The sequence below is a fragment of the Harmonia axyridis genome, chromosome X (assembly GCF_914767665.1).
Source record: "Harmonia axyridis chromosome X, icHarAxyr1.1, whole genome shotgun sequence".
Lineage (NCBI taxonomy): Eukaryota > Metazoa > Arthropoda > Insecta > Coleoptera > Coccinellidae > Harmonia > Harmonia axyridis.
In genome coordinates this window covers 10,400,946-10,420,787 of record NC_059508.1, presented here as the reverse complement: position 1 = coordinate 10,420,787, position 19,842 = coordinate 10,400,946, and the positions used below count along the sequence as shown (strand labels likewise).

The window sequence follows — 19,842 nt, the reverse complement described above, 5'->3', positions numbered from 1 at the left end:
GTTTTTAATCTTTTTTTTGTAGACGTTAAAACAAATCAAAATTTCATTGACAGAAGCAAAATGTATCTTAACTATTAAGTCACAATATCATTGTCAACTTTTCCTTATTATTTTCATTTTCCAAATTCATCCATTCCTATTCCCAAAAAATTAAAATGTCATACCTAAATAACACTGCGAAGTTTACTCACAATGGGTTTTTTTTAACTTAAATCATTTCATTGAGTGTTTTCCTTCTTAACAATCATAATATATCATAATATGCCCTGAAATTATAGAAATACGTGATAACTACATCACAGTGCTACTCCTCGCTTTTTTAGAAAAATTGTCTTGAAAAAAACAGTGATAAATCTTGCCATTTAATATCGACAACAAATTAAGTCATATTAGGGTTTGCTACTTCAAACGATAAATCCAATAGGTCAAGAAACTGATATAGCTATAGAGATTCATGGAATTGATTTAAGAATAAGTTCTCATTTTGTACAGAGTTTTTTAGTTTAGAATCCCATCCGAAAACAATTTCTGGAAAAATATAAAACATGAAATTCTGAAATGTGAAGGAAAAAAAAAGCTTTGATACCTTGCAAATGAATAAAATTTCATTTTCACTGTAGTAGGAATAATGAATTTTCCTGAAGACTAAACAGTGTTTTTGTATTTTTCAAAGAAAGAAAAATGCCTATACTGATTTTTCAAAACAAAATTAATTCAACATCTTGATAGAAGTAGGTTCTCTTGTACAGTGTTTCACAAAGTTTCTAACTGCTATCATAATCTTTCGTATACCAGTTGTATAAAAAAAGATATTCTGTTATGATATCTCTCCATACCGGCGATAGTACATTAGAACTAGGGCTGCAACCGAAACCGAACCGAACTACCAATTCCGGCCGATTCGGCTGCTCGGCCGGAATTCCGGCCTAGGCCGAATTCCAATTCGATTCGGCCGAATTTTTCCAAGTGAAAATTGAAAGAAAAACAGGAGATAATTTTGATAATTTATTTGCATAATAAAAATAAAAAGTCTTCTAGAAATATGATATATCAATCCTAAATATCACAGATTAAAAAATAAAAGTCTTCTAGAAAAGGAACGTAATTCATAATTATCACAGCTGAAAACATAAAAAATACTCTTCACGAAAAGGATCATAACATAATTAATAACATCAGGATGAAAACAAAAATATTTCTGATTCTATAGAGTAGTCAAATAAAAAACTAAACATTTTCATGAATGAACACTATTTTTTCGGCCATTTAGGGATTCAACGAACTTCTCTTATCTTCGAAAATGTTCCTCATTTCTGGGAATAAGCGTTCGCTTGGAACACTTGTTCCAGGACATAAAAGAAATTTCGGTACAAGTTTGAAAATGTAAGGAAAGTTTTTATTCTGTGTCTTCCAAAATTCGAGAGGACACGAATTCCGATCTAAAATGGGTTTTTGGAGGTATTCACCAATTTCATCCGTGAATGTTTTTTTAACATCACAGTTTTTGTTTTCTTTAGAGGAATTGGCAATGTCTTCAAAGCATTGCCATAAAGTTGAAGTCTCGTTACTGGCCTTCTTTTTTTTTATTAATGGTTCGTCATCTGAGTTATTCGTTTCCGAATCGCTTCCTCCAGTAAGTCTACTTATAGAAGTTATTTCCTTGATCACAATGGAAATAATTGATTTTTTTTCCGATGTGTTAAAACACATTTTTATATCTCGGGTCGATGAAGGTAGCTATGGAATAGTTTTTATTAAAAACTAGATTTTTGCAACGCTCCTCTAGTCCTTTTTCTGAAGCTTCTATGAAGGAGTTTTGATCTGCGATCCGGCCAACGGTTCGGTTTGTGATTCGGCCTACAAATTCGGTTCGGTCCGGCCAATACAGCCGGATCGAAAAATTCGGTTCGGTTTGAAAATGGCGTTTCGTTGCACCCCTAATTAGAACCTTCATGTCTAAAAAAAAACAAAGCAAAACTTGATAAATGACAACTGATTCGTACAATACTCTCTAGATCATGTTATTTAAATTTTCTGTCTTATTCATAAGTTAACCATTTGAATTGAATAGCTTTTGAGAGTTATGTTTTGTGGATACGTTCATTTTATTCCTATCCTTTCTCTTCGTGAAAGGCTGAAGATTATAAGAAGTTGAAATTTCGACCCCATCATTCAATTAATATGAGAACTATAAAATAAACCGACTAATGTGTGATTTTGATTTCAAAAAATCAACTAACTTGGAGTTTTTTGTGACTAATGACATAATATTACCAATTGACTGTGAATACTGATTTATTTTCAGCATTTTCACAAACAAATCGTGATCGAAACTAAAACTTTTACTTTGTTGGTAGCATTGGTACACATTTAACTTATGAATGATGGTTTCTGACGTAGATCGTTTCGTCAAAATCATTATTCATAAGGAAAATGAGTTCCAAAATATCTTCAGAAAATAATATATTAAGGAATTATAAAAAAAAACTGATGATCATGAAAGTTTTATCTTGCTAGTTTCTGAGAAGCGTTTCTCTTAGGATTGTCATTCATGCCGTTCTTGTAATCGCATAAAGTGATAGTCTCAAGAGGATTGAACCACAGATGATCGTCTTACTCGAAGTTTTTTTTTATGCGTTCTTCTTAGTCTGTCCGAACGGCAAACATTGTTGCCAAAAAGATTATTTAAATCTGGAAAACGTTGATCTTCTGATTACTGGTTCGTGTTATTATATCATAACACGGACTAAAATCAAAAGACAAACGAATTTCAGGGAACCATTGCAAGTACGTACTTCCACTGAAGAACATAAAATTGATTCTTGAATTGACATTCGAATCTCAAATCTATGGGACGTTTCTCTTTTGATTGTCGGTTCCTAACGTCATTCAATCGTATGTGCTGACAATCAAAGGATGAACGAATCACAGAAAACCAACAGCCATTGCTTGTTCTTCAAATAAATAAGACAATTATTTAAATCGATTCAGAGCTGCGAGCTCTGTAACTTAACGAATCGTTTTAATTCATCGCTTATTTGATTTAGTTACTAACCAGTTCTTGTTCTCACGAAAGGGGATATCCTTTAGTGTTCTGAGAACCTAAAACTAACAAACAATACGATTCGTGTGTGAAAATAATTTTAATATATTTTCAAGTTCTCTGCAGGATCTGTCCAGGACAGGAAGAGTGTGGAAGAAGCCTGATATGCATTCTCCTTTTGATTGCTGGTTCTTGAGATCATTAAACAATCATGAACTGATAATCAAAAGTTGAAAGAATCTCGGGAAATCATCAAATTTTATGTTTTTTTTTTTTGACTGCATAAAAAATAGTGCTTAGATTTTACTATAATGAGAGACTTTCCTCTTTTGATTGCTGGTTCATAACGCCAATATAACTTATGAACTTGTAATCCAAAGATGTAAGAATCTCACTTACAAGACAAAAACTTAAGCTATCAAAAAATAGGTTGACATACGAATGGAACAGAATTAATTTTTTTTGGAACGTCCTTAGGTTACCACCTAGGTCAAAGGTCACAAAATCAGTTAGTTTGCTTTTTTTACATATCGTCAATCCTGTACCTCAAATCTTATATTAAATTTTACAATATGGTCAATGGACAAGAACAATGCAAATCCCAAAATATGGAAGCCATACATGACTGAGTACCTCATATATACTACCCTTCTTCTCAAAAACGGTTCAACTTGAAAATTTGAGACAAAATTGGTACAGAATTTTATACTCTATAATTCTTATTATAAATTTGAAGTACAGGTAGAGTGCTATTTCAAAAAAACTGATTATGGCAAACTTTTCATTCGAATATCTAAATAGGCCCACGTAACCTTTCAAGATAGAGTATGTTTCAAATCTGAGAAATGTTCAGTTTTGATTGCTGGTTCATACTGTTATTAATATTACATATGGACTAACAATCAAAAGAGAATGTATCTGAGTCAATCATCAGTGAATTCATTCCAACCAATCTTCCATAGTATTCAAGTTCTTAGCAATTTATAATGATCAATTCCAGTTACTTCCATGACAGAATATATAAGATTGTTGTTTATATCTTAACAAAAATGTTATGTGCAAAATGTTGAGTTACAAACGTGATCAATTCTTTCGTCAGCTTGACGATTTGTTGGAGAGTGATCAATATCTTCAATAGATCGCCAGTTAGACGAAATAGATGACAAACAAACTAGGATTTCATCATTGGGAATGCACAGGACCAATTCATATTCAATTAGTGCATTATATTGGTGTTCTGTGGAGATCTGATTACTCTGATGTCAATAGTACACCTTTTAATGAAATATTTGAAACAGCTTCACCCAAGAAATGGAAAATACTTTTTTATTCTTCTGTTTCATCAAACATCAACTTCAAAGTGTTGTTGTGTTCTGTTGGTGTGTTTTCGAATCAACAATAGAATGCCTACATGATGGAGTGGTCAACAAGGAGAGTAATACAGATGAGAATTTTCATAATGCAAGATGTTGTATTTCGATAAAGATCAGCCTACACAAAATGGGAAGTAGAGAAATGGATAATTAAATGCTGAAATCACTGTACCGGCTCCTTCGCCATTCTGTTGCACCCTTATTGAGGATTCAAGTTGTGTTTATAATGATCGTTGATGATTCTACGCACCTGGGTCGATTTTAATGATCATACTTGACTTTTTGATTCGTGTGTCGAGAAAATTTCTGTTAACAAATATTTCTCTGCGATGAATACCTAGATTTTTAATGCCATTTTTATTACTTGTTGATGTCTATTTTTGATGAAATGTGTTTTGCGTTCTTCAAATTTGATGAATGTCTATTTTGACCTATTTTAATACTTTTGAATTACGGAAAGTTTCTGAATTGTGTATTTTTGGCTTCGTATCCTTTGTAATGAATGAAGATAATTTCTTTATGGTTTGAATGGTATCTTTGAGTTTAATTTTGAAAAGATGTTGACAATTTTTCCACATATCGGGATACAAATATCCGTCCTTGTTTATTTTCGGAAAAATGTTGAATTCCAATGATACTTTGAAAGATCCTGAAATTAAAATTGTTTTCTTTTTCTAGTTGAGGAATTGATAAAGCCGTCTGATTCCAGTGCTAAACACAAAAATATACATAGCTATACCAGAAATAGATTTGAATTGAAATCAAAAATTCTATTTTGCATATAAAAATTGCTGCTCTTAGAGGGAAATATATTTTGTTGTTGAAAGAACGGTTTTGGTTTTTGATTGTCCTTTCATGATGATCTACCTGATTTTCATTTAAGTTAATAAATAATAGTTATTTTTTAAGTTTTACGGCTTCGACTTCGTTGTTGAGTAAAAAGTTTCCTATGAAATGTTTTGGGCTACAGTTGGCTGACTTTTTCGATACGTTTGGACGAGATATAATAATAAATTATGCTCAATATACCACCCACCAGGATGCACTAATGATCAATAAATGTTGAAATTGCTCTGAAACATTCAAATTGATTTTGACGTTACGTAACTATCTCTCTCGGTGCTATTCGATTAAAAAGATCCCAGAATTGAATATTGAAGTCATTTTAGGCCGTTATATCTGTTTCCAGTTCATTTTCATTCAAACTGACAGTATTTTACATATGTTGAATTTCTTATTATGAATCAGAGAAAGGCTTGTGGGCTTTCTGTCGAACTCAAGCCATCAACGTCGAAATAACACACGATATGCTTCAATGGCGTTTTTATTAGTTGATATTAAGGGTTTAATACAATAATGGATATTTCTTCAATTCTTAATAATATAAAATTTCATGTATTTACATTTCAAGAATGAATCAATGTATTTTGTTAACCAACTCATTAAATATATTCAAACCCCAAACCTACCCCGATTCCTACTCAATGAGTCGAACCCAATATTTTAAGACGAAAAATGCAGACCTTTAGGTAAAATGCAAGCCCTGGAACAAGGGGCCAAATGAAGAAAAAACTGCTAATTATCGAACCTATATTTCAATTTATCATATGCAACCTTTCACTGAATAAAGATGCAACAGTATTACATTTAGGATGAGTCCTAAAGTCCCAAAATATTATTAAAATACTGAGTAAAAAGCACGAATAAGACTAATAAAAAATCTTATAGGTATATGACAAGTTTACCCTCATGAGGTAGGTGATAAAAGTCTTTTAAATATTGAAAAAGCCGCTTCTTAGAAAAAAATCAAAATAAATAATTAGATGTTTAGTTACTTTTTTTCAATCGCCTTGAAAAGGAATAATACATAGTAGGGAGTCATCATAGTTCGATTAGTTTTTGCTACGATAGTCAAGGTGATTTCATGAATGGAACAATGTAATGATAAAATTTCGTACCATTTTCAACTATGAGCTTCGATAAACTAAATGAACCTCAGTAAACTGCTAAGATAATGCATTCAAAGCAGTTACAGAAGCACTAGTTTCGTGTCATAATGTAAATTGTGGCTAGTTCCTCATAATATTTTCGGTTTTTTGGTAAGTATTTCATACTAGCTAGTTTTCTCCTTTTGGTTTTTCAAAATCATTCGTTCTTCATACCTTATCGTTTAGTAGGTTTTTCAGCATTTTTCCTTTGGTTAATGAGAATTTGTGATTTTTTCCATTGGGACTGAGTTGCTACGTTTTTTTTCAACCGTACGACTTACCCCCAACGGAGAGAATTTCAAATTTATACAATGGCAAGAAATTATGTGATGTTATATTTTTGTTTCACCCCAAAACTATAAGACTATTCGAATTTTGGAGAGAAATTATACTTAGAAATTGTAGACCGAATTTTCTACTCGGAATAGGTGCTAAATTTAAATCTTATAAAATTAAGAAACGATCCACTTGGTCATTTCTCCTCGTTTATTCTGGTACCCTAAAGATAAATATGAAAGTGAATTAACAGTGAAGCAACTTGAATTGAAAAAAAAAGGAACTCCGGTGTTCTAATACAATAGCTTCCCTCTTGCTGCAATTTTGAAGCATAGGGATGTTATTGTATGGAAAAACTGATAAACCACATCTTCTTTCTTAAGTTCTCAATATAAGGTAAGTAGGTAATAAACAATTTTAATCAGTTTGGTGGATCCAGCTGCTTTTTTAGAGCATATTACTTCGATAAAAAAAGTCAATGTTTGAAGCTTGCCTCCAATTTCAGTTATAAAAATCGATTAACCAATAATGCTACCATTAACAAATTCATTAAGTCTATATCTAGAGGGAAATATCAACTGAATTTTATCATTTCCTCGATTGCGTTGAAGTTCTTTCACAAAACAATTCCATGAAATGGTTGTATCAAAGTTCCAGCATAATGTGTTCAGAATTATTCATTCATTGTTCACTAAACGTGGCACTGTGAAATTCAAACAGAATTGAAATTGCATTTATGCATGTATCTCAACTGAGAGTTATTGTGTTTTGTAGAATTTTTCAAGAATATCTGGTCCCCTCGATACACGTTCAATAACTGATAAAAAAATCAATTTTTCAGTCAGTTCGCCTATGAATCATTCTAAAGTTGAGATATTTCGAGTTTTGTGTGATGAATTTTGGTTCAAACCATTTTTTCCTCTCAAAATATGACTATGATTAAATAATAATGCTGAATACCAACTTGCAATTACTTTCGTATCAAAATATCCCAAAATTGGAATATACCAAGTTTCGTAGAATCATTGTTCATCAAATGAGTAGAAAAATATTCGGCTGTTGAAATTTGAGCATATTTTGATGTTTACAGGATGCTTCGACGTCCTAGAGCCCGAATCGGACAAAGATTTTCAGCAGAAAAAATCATCCAAGCATTTAGAGGACTATTTATCATTCTGTCTTTACGATGTGGATTAAGGTTTATTGGTGCAAATGACTCTAGACAACACCCTCGAATTATTCTTAGAAAAATCGTTATATCTCAGTTTTGGGAGCTTGTAGAAAAAAACTGATTGCAATTGGGGATACAGTTTGGCGCACACTTCTTGATATCAAGTTTTCAGAATAATCCTAGAGAAAAAAGTTTTTTCCGCAAAATTTTTCCAAGGTTATAGTCTTTGTTTCATGATAAATTGTCCTCTAAATGCTTGGATGATTTTTTCTGCTGAAAATCGTGTTCGGATTCGGATTCTAGGACGTCGTAGCATCCTGTAAACATCAAAATATGCTCAAATTTCAACAGCCGATTTTTTTCATGAAACAAAGACTATAACCTTGGAAAAATTTTTCGGGAAAAACTTTTTTCTCTAGGATTATTCTGAAAACTTGATATCATGAAGTGTGTGCCAAACTGTATCCCCAATTGCAATCAGTTGTTTTCTACAAGCTCCCAAAACTGAGATATAACGAGTTTTCTAAGAATAATTCGAGGGTGTTGTCTAGAGTCATTTGCACCAATAAACCTTAAACCACATTGTCAAGCCAGAATGATAAATTGTCCTCTAAATGCTTGGATAATTTTTTCTCATGAAAATCTTTATCGGAATCGGAATCTAGGACGTCAAAACTTCCAATGAACATTAAAATATGCTCAAATTTCAACAGCCGATTCGATATAATTTTGAAGTCATCTGTAGACGATTTGCACAAGTAATCCAACGACTATTGTCTGAATCCTGTAACTTTGAATTCATTTTGGGCTAGGTTTGAAATATTCTCCATTGATGTCGCTATCAGTGGAATTCAACCAAAAATCTGGCTAATGTGCTATATGTGGAACGCATCCGCCTAATACTCTAATAGTAAAACTAGATCAATTTTTTTTTTCGAACCTTGATATCAATAAATGTAGAATGAACTTCGAATTCATTTAAAAATTTGGTTTGGAATTCTTAATCGATGTCGCTATAAAAATATCTGGCGTATGCGCTAGATGTGAAGCGCATCCGCCTTATACGTCAATAGTAAAACTAGATTTATTTAGGAAAAGGAGATTCTGCTGATATATCTTCCTGTAACTTTGAAATCAATTTAGAACTAGGTTCGAAATATTCTTCATAGGTGTCACTATGAGTTGAATCCAATCAAAAATCTGGCGGATGCGCTATATGTGAAACGCATCCGCCTAAAACTCTAATAATAAAACTAGAATAATTTTTTTTCGAACCTCCATATCAATAATTAAAGAATGAACTTTGATTTCATTTGAGAATTTGGTTTGGAATTCTTCATAGATGTCGCTATCAGTTGAATTCAACCAAAAATCTGGCTAATGTGCTATATGTGGAACGCATCCGCCTAATACTTTAATAGTGAAACTAGATCAATTTTTTTTTTCGAACCTTGATATCAATAAATGTAGAATGAACTTCGAATTCATTTAAAAATTTGGTTTGGAATTCTTAATCGATGTCGCTATAAAAATATCTGGCGTATGCGCTAGATGTGAAGCGCATCCGCCTTATACGTCAATAGTAAAACTAGATTTATTTAGGAAAAGGAGATTCTGCTGATATATCTTCCTGTAACTTTGAAATCAATTTAGAACTAGGTTCGAAATATTCTTCATAGGTGTCACTATGAGTTGAATCCAACCAAAAATCTGGCGGATGCGCTATATGTGAAACGCATCCGCCTAAAACTCTAATAATAAAACTAGAATAATTTTTTTTCGAACCTCGATATCAAAAATTGAAGAATGAACTTTGATTTCATTTGTGAATTTGGTTTGGAATACTTCATAGATGTCGCTATAAGATGAATCTAAGCAAAAATCTGGCGAATGCGCTATATGTGAAGCGCATCCGCCTAATACTTCAATAGTAAAACCAGATTAATTTTGAGAAAGGAGTTTTTGCTGATATATATTCCAAACCTTGATATCATCCGGAAATTTACCTTCTCTATGACTATCTGCGATTAGGTTCTTCGTTAAGTTAATTCAGAATGAGATATATTCTGTTTTGTGTAATTTCCAGAATTTTGTGGAGGAACTGTCCTGGGAAAATTTTTCGATGAAACCCTTTTTGTCTCGGATCCTTCTAAAACTTTGGTTTCATTAGGAATTCTCCAATGAATCCCCAATTTCAATCAGTTGTTCCCTATAAGGCTCCAAAACCGAGATGTTATGAGTTCTCTAAGAATAATTCGAGGATGTTGTCTTTAATGATTTGCACCAAAAAACCTCAATCCAGATCGTCAAGGCAGAATGATAAATTGTCCCCTGAATGCTTGGATAATAAGAATGATTAAGTCTAAATATATCGACGAAACGTCGACTTTGATTTAAGAAGTTGTTTTTTTGCTTGGTGCTGAACCTGTGAATATCCCCTGAATCTTTATAGATGTCGCTATATGTTGAATCCAACCAAAAATCTGGCGGATGCGCTATATGTGAAACGCATCCGCCAAATATTTCAATAGTGAAACTAGATCATTTTTCTTTCGAATCTTGATATCATTGAATGTAGAATGAACTTGAAATTCAATTTAGAGTATGGTTTGGAATTCTTCATAGATGTCGCTATATATAACCATATCCAGGATGATCGCCAATATTCGGAACGAATAGGCACCCGAAGAAGAAGAAAGTCGCTATATGTTGAATCAAACTAACCATCTGGCGGATGCGCTATATGTGGAGCGCATCCTCCTAAGGAAGGAGTTTTTGCTGATATAAATTTCGAACCTTGATATCATTCGAAAATTAACCTGCTTTATGACTATCTGTGATTGGATTCTTTATTAAGTTACTTCAGACCGAGATATATTCTGTTTCGTGGAATTTTCATAATTTTATGGAGGAAATATGCTTGGTAAAATTTTCCGAAAAAAACCTTTCTTTCTTGGATCTTTCTGAAAACTTGATACCTTGAAGAATTCTTCAAACTGAATCCCCTATTGCAAACAGTTCTCAAAACTGAGATATTACGAGATTTCTAAAATAATTCGAGGGTGTTGTCTTGAGTGATTTGCACCAATTAACCCTAATCCACCTGTCAAGGCAGAATGATAAATTGTCCTTTAAATGCTTGGATAATTTTTTGAAAATCGTTATAGGATTCTAGGACCTCTAAATCTCCCATAAACTTATAAATATGCTCAAATTTGATCAGCCGATTTTATATCAATTTCGAAGCCATCTGTAGGCGATCTGAATGTAGAATCCTGTAACTCATTTTGAATTCATTTCAGAACTTGGTTCGGAATATTCTTCATAGATGTCGCCTAATACTCTGATAGTATATTTGGATTAATTTTCAGGGAGGAGTTTTTGCTGATACAAATATCGAAACTTGGTATCAGTCGAAAATTTACTTGTTTTGTGTCTATCTGCGATTGAATTCTTTGTTAATTTATATTAGACTGAGATATAGGTATTCAGTTTTGTGTAAATTACAGAAAAAAAATTTGTTTCGGAACACCTTCGAAATTTGAGAATCACCGAGAATTTTTCAAGCTGAATATCCCCAAATTGAGATATTTCCAGTTTTGTAGAATTATTCTCTTTTAAATGCGTAGAAAAACGTTTCAGCTCAAAATCAATAATATATTCGTTATCTAGCTTATCTTGAAAACATTTGATATGCAGTCAGTGTACTGCTAAAAGCCTGAAAAACTGAGAGGAACACGTGAAGAATCTTCCAAACCGAATAAACCTGTCTTCAATGGATTTCTTTTTTGTTTAATTTATTCCTTCCAACAAATCAAACTTTAATAACAAAAATGTCTATATTTCGTTCAACATAATTCATTTATTGCTGAAAAATAATCATTACGGCACATTACCTTAATTTTTGGTAGAGTTGCCTTTATATTTTGGTATTTATTCTAGAAATCAAAGCTTGAGTGCTCCAACATTAATTTCTAAACAATCTCCCGTGCATTCAGTCTAGCAACACGAAAATATCAGATTTTTTGAAAAGTTAATAGTCACTCTTAATTATTCCCAATTCAAATACTACCCAGGATTAAGGTATTCTGCAGACAAGCGCAAATCTTATTGTCATAATATATTTTATGAACAAAATAAAATGGCAAAAATCAATGTATATTTCATAACGTTGGTCAAATTTTCAAAAATACAAGGAACACTTATAGACAAGACCATAAATAATGAATTTTAATTATATTTAGCGTCAATATTCGAATACATTAACATACATTTATATTAAAAACAACAAGATTGATTTATACAACTTTTTTAATTGCTTTATGGGAGAAATCGACAACCGACACATATATTTGTGATTGGAATCTAAAAAAGGATTCAGTGAATTAGAAAATATATATTATATGTATATCACCAACAAAATAATGAAAAATTATTGGTGAGCGGTTTCGAAGAGCTTTTTGGTGCTAATTCACATCTGGTACATTGTGCCAAGGCAGGTGCGCAAAGAGCTTCATTATTAGATTTCACAAGAATTCATGGAAATGTATCACAATTAATATTGTGAATGTACATGGGGTTAACACTCAGATAATTTGGGTTATAACAATTCAACATTAGGTACAATATTATAACCTTTTCTAATTTATTGGTGTCAATACAAGAAAACATGCATAAATGAAAACTTTAGCTTATTTTATTTCGGAATAAAATTATGCATCCAATGGACACACATTTCAAGCGCAGTACCCAACAAAATATTCTTCGATATATCAGGACTAATACGTTCCATGCTATCCACATACTGATCCTTTCAAATAAAGATACATCGCCTACTTGAAAATATTCTACCCTTAACAAATTAGTATAAACAATAATATTGAAATTAATGTGTGCCAATAGCTCGAAGATTTAACATTATTATTGAAGGTATTATACAATGTATTATCTTAAAAAATGAAATGAGCAACCATATTGTTGAGCTTACTCGTAAAATAATTATGAGTTATACAAATTGAAACTATTATATATAAAAATATGTCTTACTACTTGAATTTTAAATGAAGTATAAAATAATTGATTTTTAGTGTGTGAACCAAAATGCAGTATCAGTTTTTCACTTATTTGTGCGAAGTTTTTATTTTTATCAAAACCTAATGTTTGATTTTAAAATTTCACTTCAATTCATTGGAATAAGATTTAGAAACAAATATAAAAAATATACTTCAAAAATAATGACACATGTTGGCGAAGAAAACTTCCGATATACTCCATAAAGCAGAAACAAGAGCGAATTCTCTTGCTCTTTATGGAATTGTGGATCAACATAGTAACCTGAGTGTCTGGTCCAAAAAGTAGGGATCTATTTCTTAATCGACCATCAAAGAATGGCCAATTTTCTTTGAAAATGTATGCTCAAATTTCCTTCAGCCGATTCTAGCCCTTCAAACTGACCAGTCGAAAGATTAATTGTTAGACAAGTTCTATTCAAAAACTTCTTCAGTTACACAGCCTGTAGAATATAGTTGAGAAAGTTGAAAATCCATGAAGTTGAGAGTATTTGAGAAAATGGTCACATTCAATCAATTCCTGAGTCTGACAAGAAGCATGAATATTTTCATCAAGTCATGGTGTACCGAATAAGTAGCGCTACAATATTTTTACACTAAGTTTGCATATTTTAGAAGTTGCTGAAATGTTCCACTAGAACATAAATCGAATGATTTTTCACTGAAAAAAACAAAATATTGAACAAATCGGTTGTGTTCACAAAATAAAAAGGATTGACTTTTCAAATGGTGGATTTCCTCTGATATAACAGAAAAACTTTTCAGAAAATTCAATTTTTCCAACTGTTCAAAAATAGTTCTTTATTTCAAGCAAATGAAAATTATTTCAGAAATATATAATAAATAAGATTATCCAGTTGAATTAAACTTTTTTCAATTCCAAATCTTAGCACTGTTTTATAGAATTCCAACAAAATCATAAATTGTTTTGAATTATTAAGTGTGATGAATACTTCTACGCTCTTTCTATCACCAACTGGATCATTTAATGGATATGAAATTGAAACATAAACTAATTACAAAAAGTTCTTAAATATTTCAAGATGTTTACTATAGAATATTGAACTTTTTTACAGGATGTCTACAATAAATGTTCAAGTCAAACCAAAATAACATTTGAAATAGAAGTTGAGGGTAAGTATACAGGGCATTCAAACAAAAACTTGACATGCAAATTTTGGTTTTTATCATTAATGTTGATTGAATTGAAAGTGGGCATAATTCAATACAATATTAAAGAAATAAAACCAGTTTCAGCATTTTTTTTTTCAACAATGGAGGTATGCATGCCAAGTTTTCATGAGGCTAACTTGTATACTTTGCACTTGCAGAAAATTATCTAATCTGCGAAAACCCTCTGTGTGTTAGACATAATGCTTACTTATAAAACTGATAAAATAGTCCTGGCCAACTGACTTGCCAAACCTACTTGAAAAAATAACAATTTACATTTTGCCTTGTTTGTTTCACTCAAATTCAAGTAGGTATGGCAAAGTGTGCAATTAGTGGCATAATCAGGATGCACTTTAAAAAGATTTAATTGGAAGATAAACAATTGACTTTGAAGCACGCATAAATGAGGAAGAAATTTTGATTATTCAAATATACTTGAATTGATCAAGATTGTATTTGTGTGTTGAATATTGTAGCTTCCATACTCCCTATATAGATTCCTAAGAAAAAAAAAGAAGATAATGAAAAACCGAAGGATTTGTTGTTTTGATTTGTTTAAAGCAGGACTGGAATGTGCCAGAATATTCGTAATCAATATTTTCTCGATAATTTCACAAGGTTTAATCAGATAATAGAAAACTACAATAAAAATTTATATTTGCACAATTATGCAAGTGCTTTAACAACTACAATCGAAAGATAAATCCATTTATAAATTTTGCAATATAATTGACAACTAAACTCATTGTTGCTGATAAAAATACTTGTCAAAATATACGACAGAAATGCGCCTAGTTGTCATTTCACAAAGCAGAAATTGGAATAAATCTTGAAGAATCATACAGTTGTATTGTCCTTTTTGGATAGTCTTAGCATGAATGCAGCGCAAAACCATTGATTCACATTCCTAAATTATCTATTTGACACCACTTTATTGGCAGTTAAGATCTCAAAATACCCTATTCACTAAGTAGACTTCCAACTATAATCAATAACAACCTTGAATTGAAAAAATTTAACGGACATATATTGCATAAATTCATGTAAGGAAAAAAAAGGGCTACTAGGCCCCTCCCCGAAAAAGGCTCCTTGTCCGCACTTGCCTAATCACATTGTCTTACAATTAAGTCTTGAAATCTTTTAACTTATTTTTTGGTACCAGATATTATTTATTTTATAGAAGCACACAAAATTTTCTCGGATTCTTCTTGTTCTGTTTCTTCTCCGGCGATTTTTTATTGATTTGCCTTACTAAATCATAGAATATCTGGAAGAGAAAATCACATCAGAATAAAAATTACCAGTTTGATCTAGAAAATCTGATTATATGTTCGAGAAACAAGTACATACACTATTTACATTCACATCATCTCATGAAAAATATTCAAATTCATTACAGAAGTTCAACAATAGAAATCATGTACTGAAAAGCCACTATCAAGCAAAGGTACTAATTTTGATCTATTAATTCCAAGACAATGTTTGGCCTTTGTATCTCCATGAACTAAATCTGAATATAGCATAAAAAGTCATCCAAAAATATTGCATGGTCTTCAAAGTAGAATCTTTCTCAAATTATGTGGCAAATCCGTTCATTCTGCCAATACCTTGCAGAACTAACTCATGGTGTCTATACCTCTCCACCCATCCAGTCAACTTTGCTAAAGACTGGAATCTTTCAGGATCAGAATGTCTTGATTGAGGGAAAAAATTCGGTATATGGTACCAGAATTTTAGTAGTTTGAAATTTTGTTTCCTCAATAATTGAGCTTACCTGAGCTGCGTCCGATAAGATTTGTTGATTTTTTCTCAACTTGTTCGTCGTTATTTCACGTATTTTCAATGCAAAATTAAATATGTTTCTTCTTTCATTATTCCTATCCACTTTAAATGTTACAAAACTAACAAAAAGAAGCACTATAAAAAACTAACTAACAGATAACACTTCGTGCAAATAGAAAGGACAGTTACATAAACTCAGAAACATAAAGAATTTTGACAATTTTTTCTTGAAGAAGTACATACTTCGCAATGAAATTCAAATATCTCATGAGATGATAATGAGTCTCTGAGAAATAGTGATTCTACATCGACAAACTACTGTGTACAAAAGGTTCAATGAACATAAATTAAAACCATTAGGAAACATTTCCAAAAGAATTTAGTAACTTCAAGGGCAATTCAAATGTTTCCATTGAAATTACTAATATAATGAAAAACATATATATAACAACACTCAATTATAATGATTTGATTACATTACAGGGAGGAAATCAAACATCTCCTTAGAAGTATGCTCAGACTAATAAATAATAAATTCATTATTACTGAGTGTTCTTTTTTCTGCTAGGGTGCAAAAAAAAAACAGAAAAATTCCATTTGGGGGGAATACTCACATCAATTACGTTTATTTTCGCTTTGGCAGAGGTTTCCATGAAGGCACAGTTGAACTGGCGAGAAAGATTTGAACCTTGATCTTTACCTACTACTCTTTCTTCTTCCAAATCACACTTATTTCCAACCAGAACCATTGGCACATCATCTGTATCCTGTTAAACAGAAGTTATAAAGTAACCTATCCTTTTAACTGTCTAACTCTGTACGAGATTTTTTAATTATGTACAAGTTGAGCTACAAACCGAATGCAAGCATTCATAACTCAAAAAGGTAAATTGAATTATTTCAATTTCTCGCTGTGCAATTTATAGGAGTATTGTAAAGCAAAGTAATTTTTTTCATTAGTTCCGCAGTTTGATATTCAAAGTGATAGTTTTTCGCATGCCATGATAAAAAAAAATCTTCCCGGAAAGGTACACAGGAATTAGGATGAGGTCTGATTGAATCAAATGGTTTTTGTGAAGTGCAAACCACAATAGTAATAATGGCCTATGAATTCATGACTAAAACCTTAGTCACTTATAAATAGTTGATAAAATATCTAGCAATCCATTTTGCACAGTGTTTCCTGTTTATGGCTGAATGATAAATTTGTAACAGATGATTAAAATTCTGATTCATTTCACACGAGGAAAATACCTATTGAGTTGATAGAAATACAATCAATAAACCTTAATTAATCACTTCAACCCAAATACTATAGAAAAATATAGAAGTATCAAATTGTTAACCATTTTGTGTGAAGACTGACTCATCGAGGAAAATTGTTAATTTCACACACTATCTAAACAGGAAATAAAATTTTGATAACATTCCCCAACTATCTGGATAAATCGAGTAATCTGAAATAAAAATGTTACCGCAATTTGAAAACATGGAAGTGATCAATTTCAACGATATGATTTTTTAAATTTACAAGTTTTGGAATGATGAAATTAAAAACATTGTCCCACAGTAAAACTTCAGAACATTCAACAGGTCAACTGCTCAAAGGTGTGGAATGTGAAAATATAAAACAAAATTTTAAATAAAATGCCCACATTCACATGGAGCAAAAAATATTTACCTTCACTCTTAGAATTTGTTCTCTCAAATCTTGTAGATCATTGAAAGTCGATTGTGCGGTGATTGAATAAACCAAAACAAATCCCTGACCATTTTTCATATATAAATCTCTCATTGCTGTAAATTGTTCCTATAACAAGACAATAATAGATATTTTCATGGAATTTTTTATGAAATCATATAATTCAACTTACCGTTCCAGCTGTATCCAAAATTTCTAACATGCATTGTTGTCCGTCTACTTCCACCTGTTTCCGATAACTATCTTCTATTGTAGGATCGTATTTCTCTACAAATACGCCCTGTACAAATTGAACAGTAAGTGCAGATTTCCCTACACCACCAGAACCTAAGACAACTATTTTGTATTCACGCATTTTTGACGATTTTTAACTATAAATCTGAAAAAAAAATTTCATATTCAAGTACATGTTTAAAATTAAAAGAAAGATCTCAAGGCTTCAATCGAAAAAAATAATAATTCAAACTTTATATTGATGACAGTAACTTACAATTGAGCAGAAAAATTCTAGTAATTTTGAAATGAATTTAATGATTCTCCGTCTTTATAATTGTCAAAATTGTTTCCAGGAAATTTAGAACATGACACTGGTAAGTAGTTAATTTCAATTATTATAATTGTTTTCAACTTTCAAAGAGAGCCAGAGGCGAAATATTTGTTGCACTTTCAGTTGACTACTTTGTTGATGTAGCTACCTTCTAATGACCAATTTGAATTCGATAAACAAAGAAATGAGTAATATCCAATTAGGTGTTATAAATCGTAATTTCGAATAAATTTATGAAACGAATAAAATCAGAAATGTATAAGCGAATCGAACCAATTAGATAAATGAAGAAAAAAAGAAATCCTAATATAAACCAAAAAGTAAGGGATTGGTTATGTTCCAAAGGACGTAGTTATTTTGATGATTAATTCAGAAGGTATGCAATTACAGGAATGACTAAAAGCATTTGGGTTGGGAACTGAAAGTGAACAAATAGCTAACCCTGTTATTGAATGTGCTTCGCCCTAATATTATCAATAACAATAAAATGATAAGGAAATACCTACATTTGTTCCTATCTTTCCTCGGCCAACTTCCTTCTATTAACGTTGGTTATTGTTGGAGCAGTACACTTCACTAAAATTAACGTCAATTGATCAAGTTTATAAATCACTTCAAATATACACTTTCATAGCTTGATGAAACGAGTCACCGGGATAATTCTCTACGTTTACTTATTCACTCGCACAAAAAACGGCAATGTCATAATCCTTCGAAATTTTTGATGATTTGGTTCGATTAACTTCAAAACAGGTAACTTACCGTAGTTTTTGATACCGTTACTTTTGGAATGGAATCGGGCGATGCCTTTGATTAAAACTTAGCTGCTAGAGCTGGCAACTAATGATGACCCCCCCTTATAACAGAGCCTTAACATAAGAGTAGCGTAAGCTTAGTTCATATCTTTCTCTGTAGCTCTGTACCACCGCACCCGTCGGTAAAGCAGATAATCACATTCCGACACCCACTTACTGTCACAAAATTGGAATCCCGGGAAATTTCAAAACATATTAGTGATTATCATTTTAATCTTAAAATGCAACATTCCGTGAAAATCAGTTCCAAACAATTTTATTATATTCTTCTCTTCTCATAGTCAGTCTGTTAATGATAAGAATTAAAGCCATATATACCAAAACTTGAAATATTAAAAAATAATCTAATGTGCTGCCATCCGTGCCAAAATATTGAACCGTAAAAAAAAAAAAATGATAGATAAGAAGAAAACTTTTTACTACATCGACGTTACTCGAATGGAAAATTTATGATTATTATACATCCATGACGATGCTTAAAATTTCAAACGGTACCTTCCAAAATATCAGTAAAATTGATTTCAAGTTGGACAGTTATGAAGACTCTCACTAGATGACGACAGTATACAAAACCAAGGACGACGTCTAAATGAATGAATCATCGTAATCCAGTGCCGGATCTGAGATAATTTTTTAACAGAATTTCCAGGGAACAGAACGAGTAACTGATCGGTAGAGAAGTTTCATTCTACCTACATCTCTATAAATATAATCATATCATGATCAAATTTTTTATAATATTATCATTTAAAATATCAAATAGGTACTTCAATGAATGAACCTATATTATCATCTATATATTGCATTATAATAGATTTCTGATGAAGTTCAAAGAATCAAGAAAGTGATCTTTATTTTTCGAAGGTAGAGACTAAATTTCCTTAAACAAAAGGGAATTTGAGT

General features: G+C 31.5%; 1 protein-coding gene across 2 annotated transcripts; it reads right to left on the bottom strand.

Annotated features, from left to right (window-relative positions):
* Positions 1 to 12,070: 12,070 nt before the first annotated feature.
* LOC123685679 (ras-related protein Rap1) lies at positions 12,071 to 19,058 on the bottom strand. Of its 2 annotated transcripts, XM_045625473.1 has the most exons (6): positions 18,887 to 19,058; positions 18,631 to 18,700; positions 17,750 to 17,956; positions 17,557 to 17,685; positions 16,490 to 16,642; positions 12,071 to 15,360 (listed from the first exon to the last, which is right to left on the bottom strand). In XM_045625473.1, exons 3-6 carry the CDS (start codon positions 17,930 to 17,932, stop codon positions 15,268 to 15,270), a joined length of 558 nt encoding a protein of 185 aa, XP_045481429.1. In that variant the 5' UTR covers positions 17,933 to 17,956; positions 18,631 to 18,700; positions 18,887 to 19,058; the 3' UTR covers positions 12,071 to 15,267. The 2 variants fall into 2 exon arrangements, with proteins under 2 accessions (XP_045481429.1, XP_045481430.1); XM_045625474.1 differs by lacking the exons at positions 18,631 to 18,700; positions 18,887 to 19,058 and adding an exon at positions 18,068 to 18,086.
* Between the last annotated feature and the right edge of the window lie 784 nt (positions 19,059 to 19,842).

Bases quoted from the DNA above. Each gene is read 5' to 3' on its own strand.
- LOC123685679 (XM_045625473.1), bottom strand. From the start codon at position 17,932: ATGCGTGAATACAAAATAGTTGTCTTAGGTTCTGGTGGTGTAGGGAAA. The intron at 16,643-17,556 runs GTAAATATTTTT...TCTGTTTAACAG, and splicing joins AACAAATTCTAAGAGTGAAG to GATACAGATGATGTGCCAAT. The intron at 15,361-16,489 runs GTGAGTATTCCC...TTTCTCTTCCAG, and splicing joins CGAAAATAAACGTAATTGAT to ATATTCTATGATTTAGTAAG.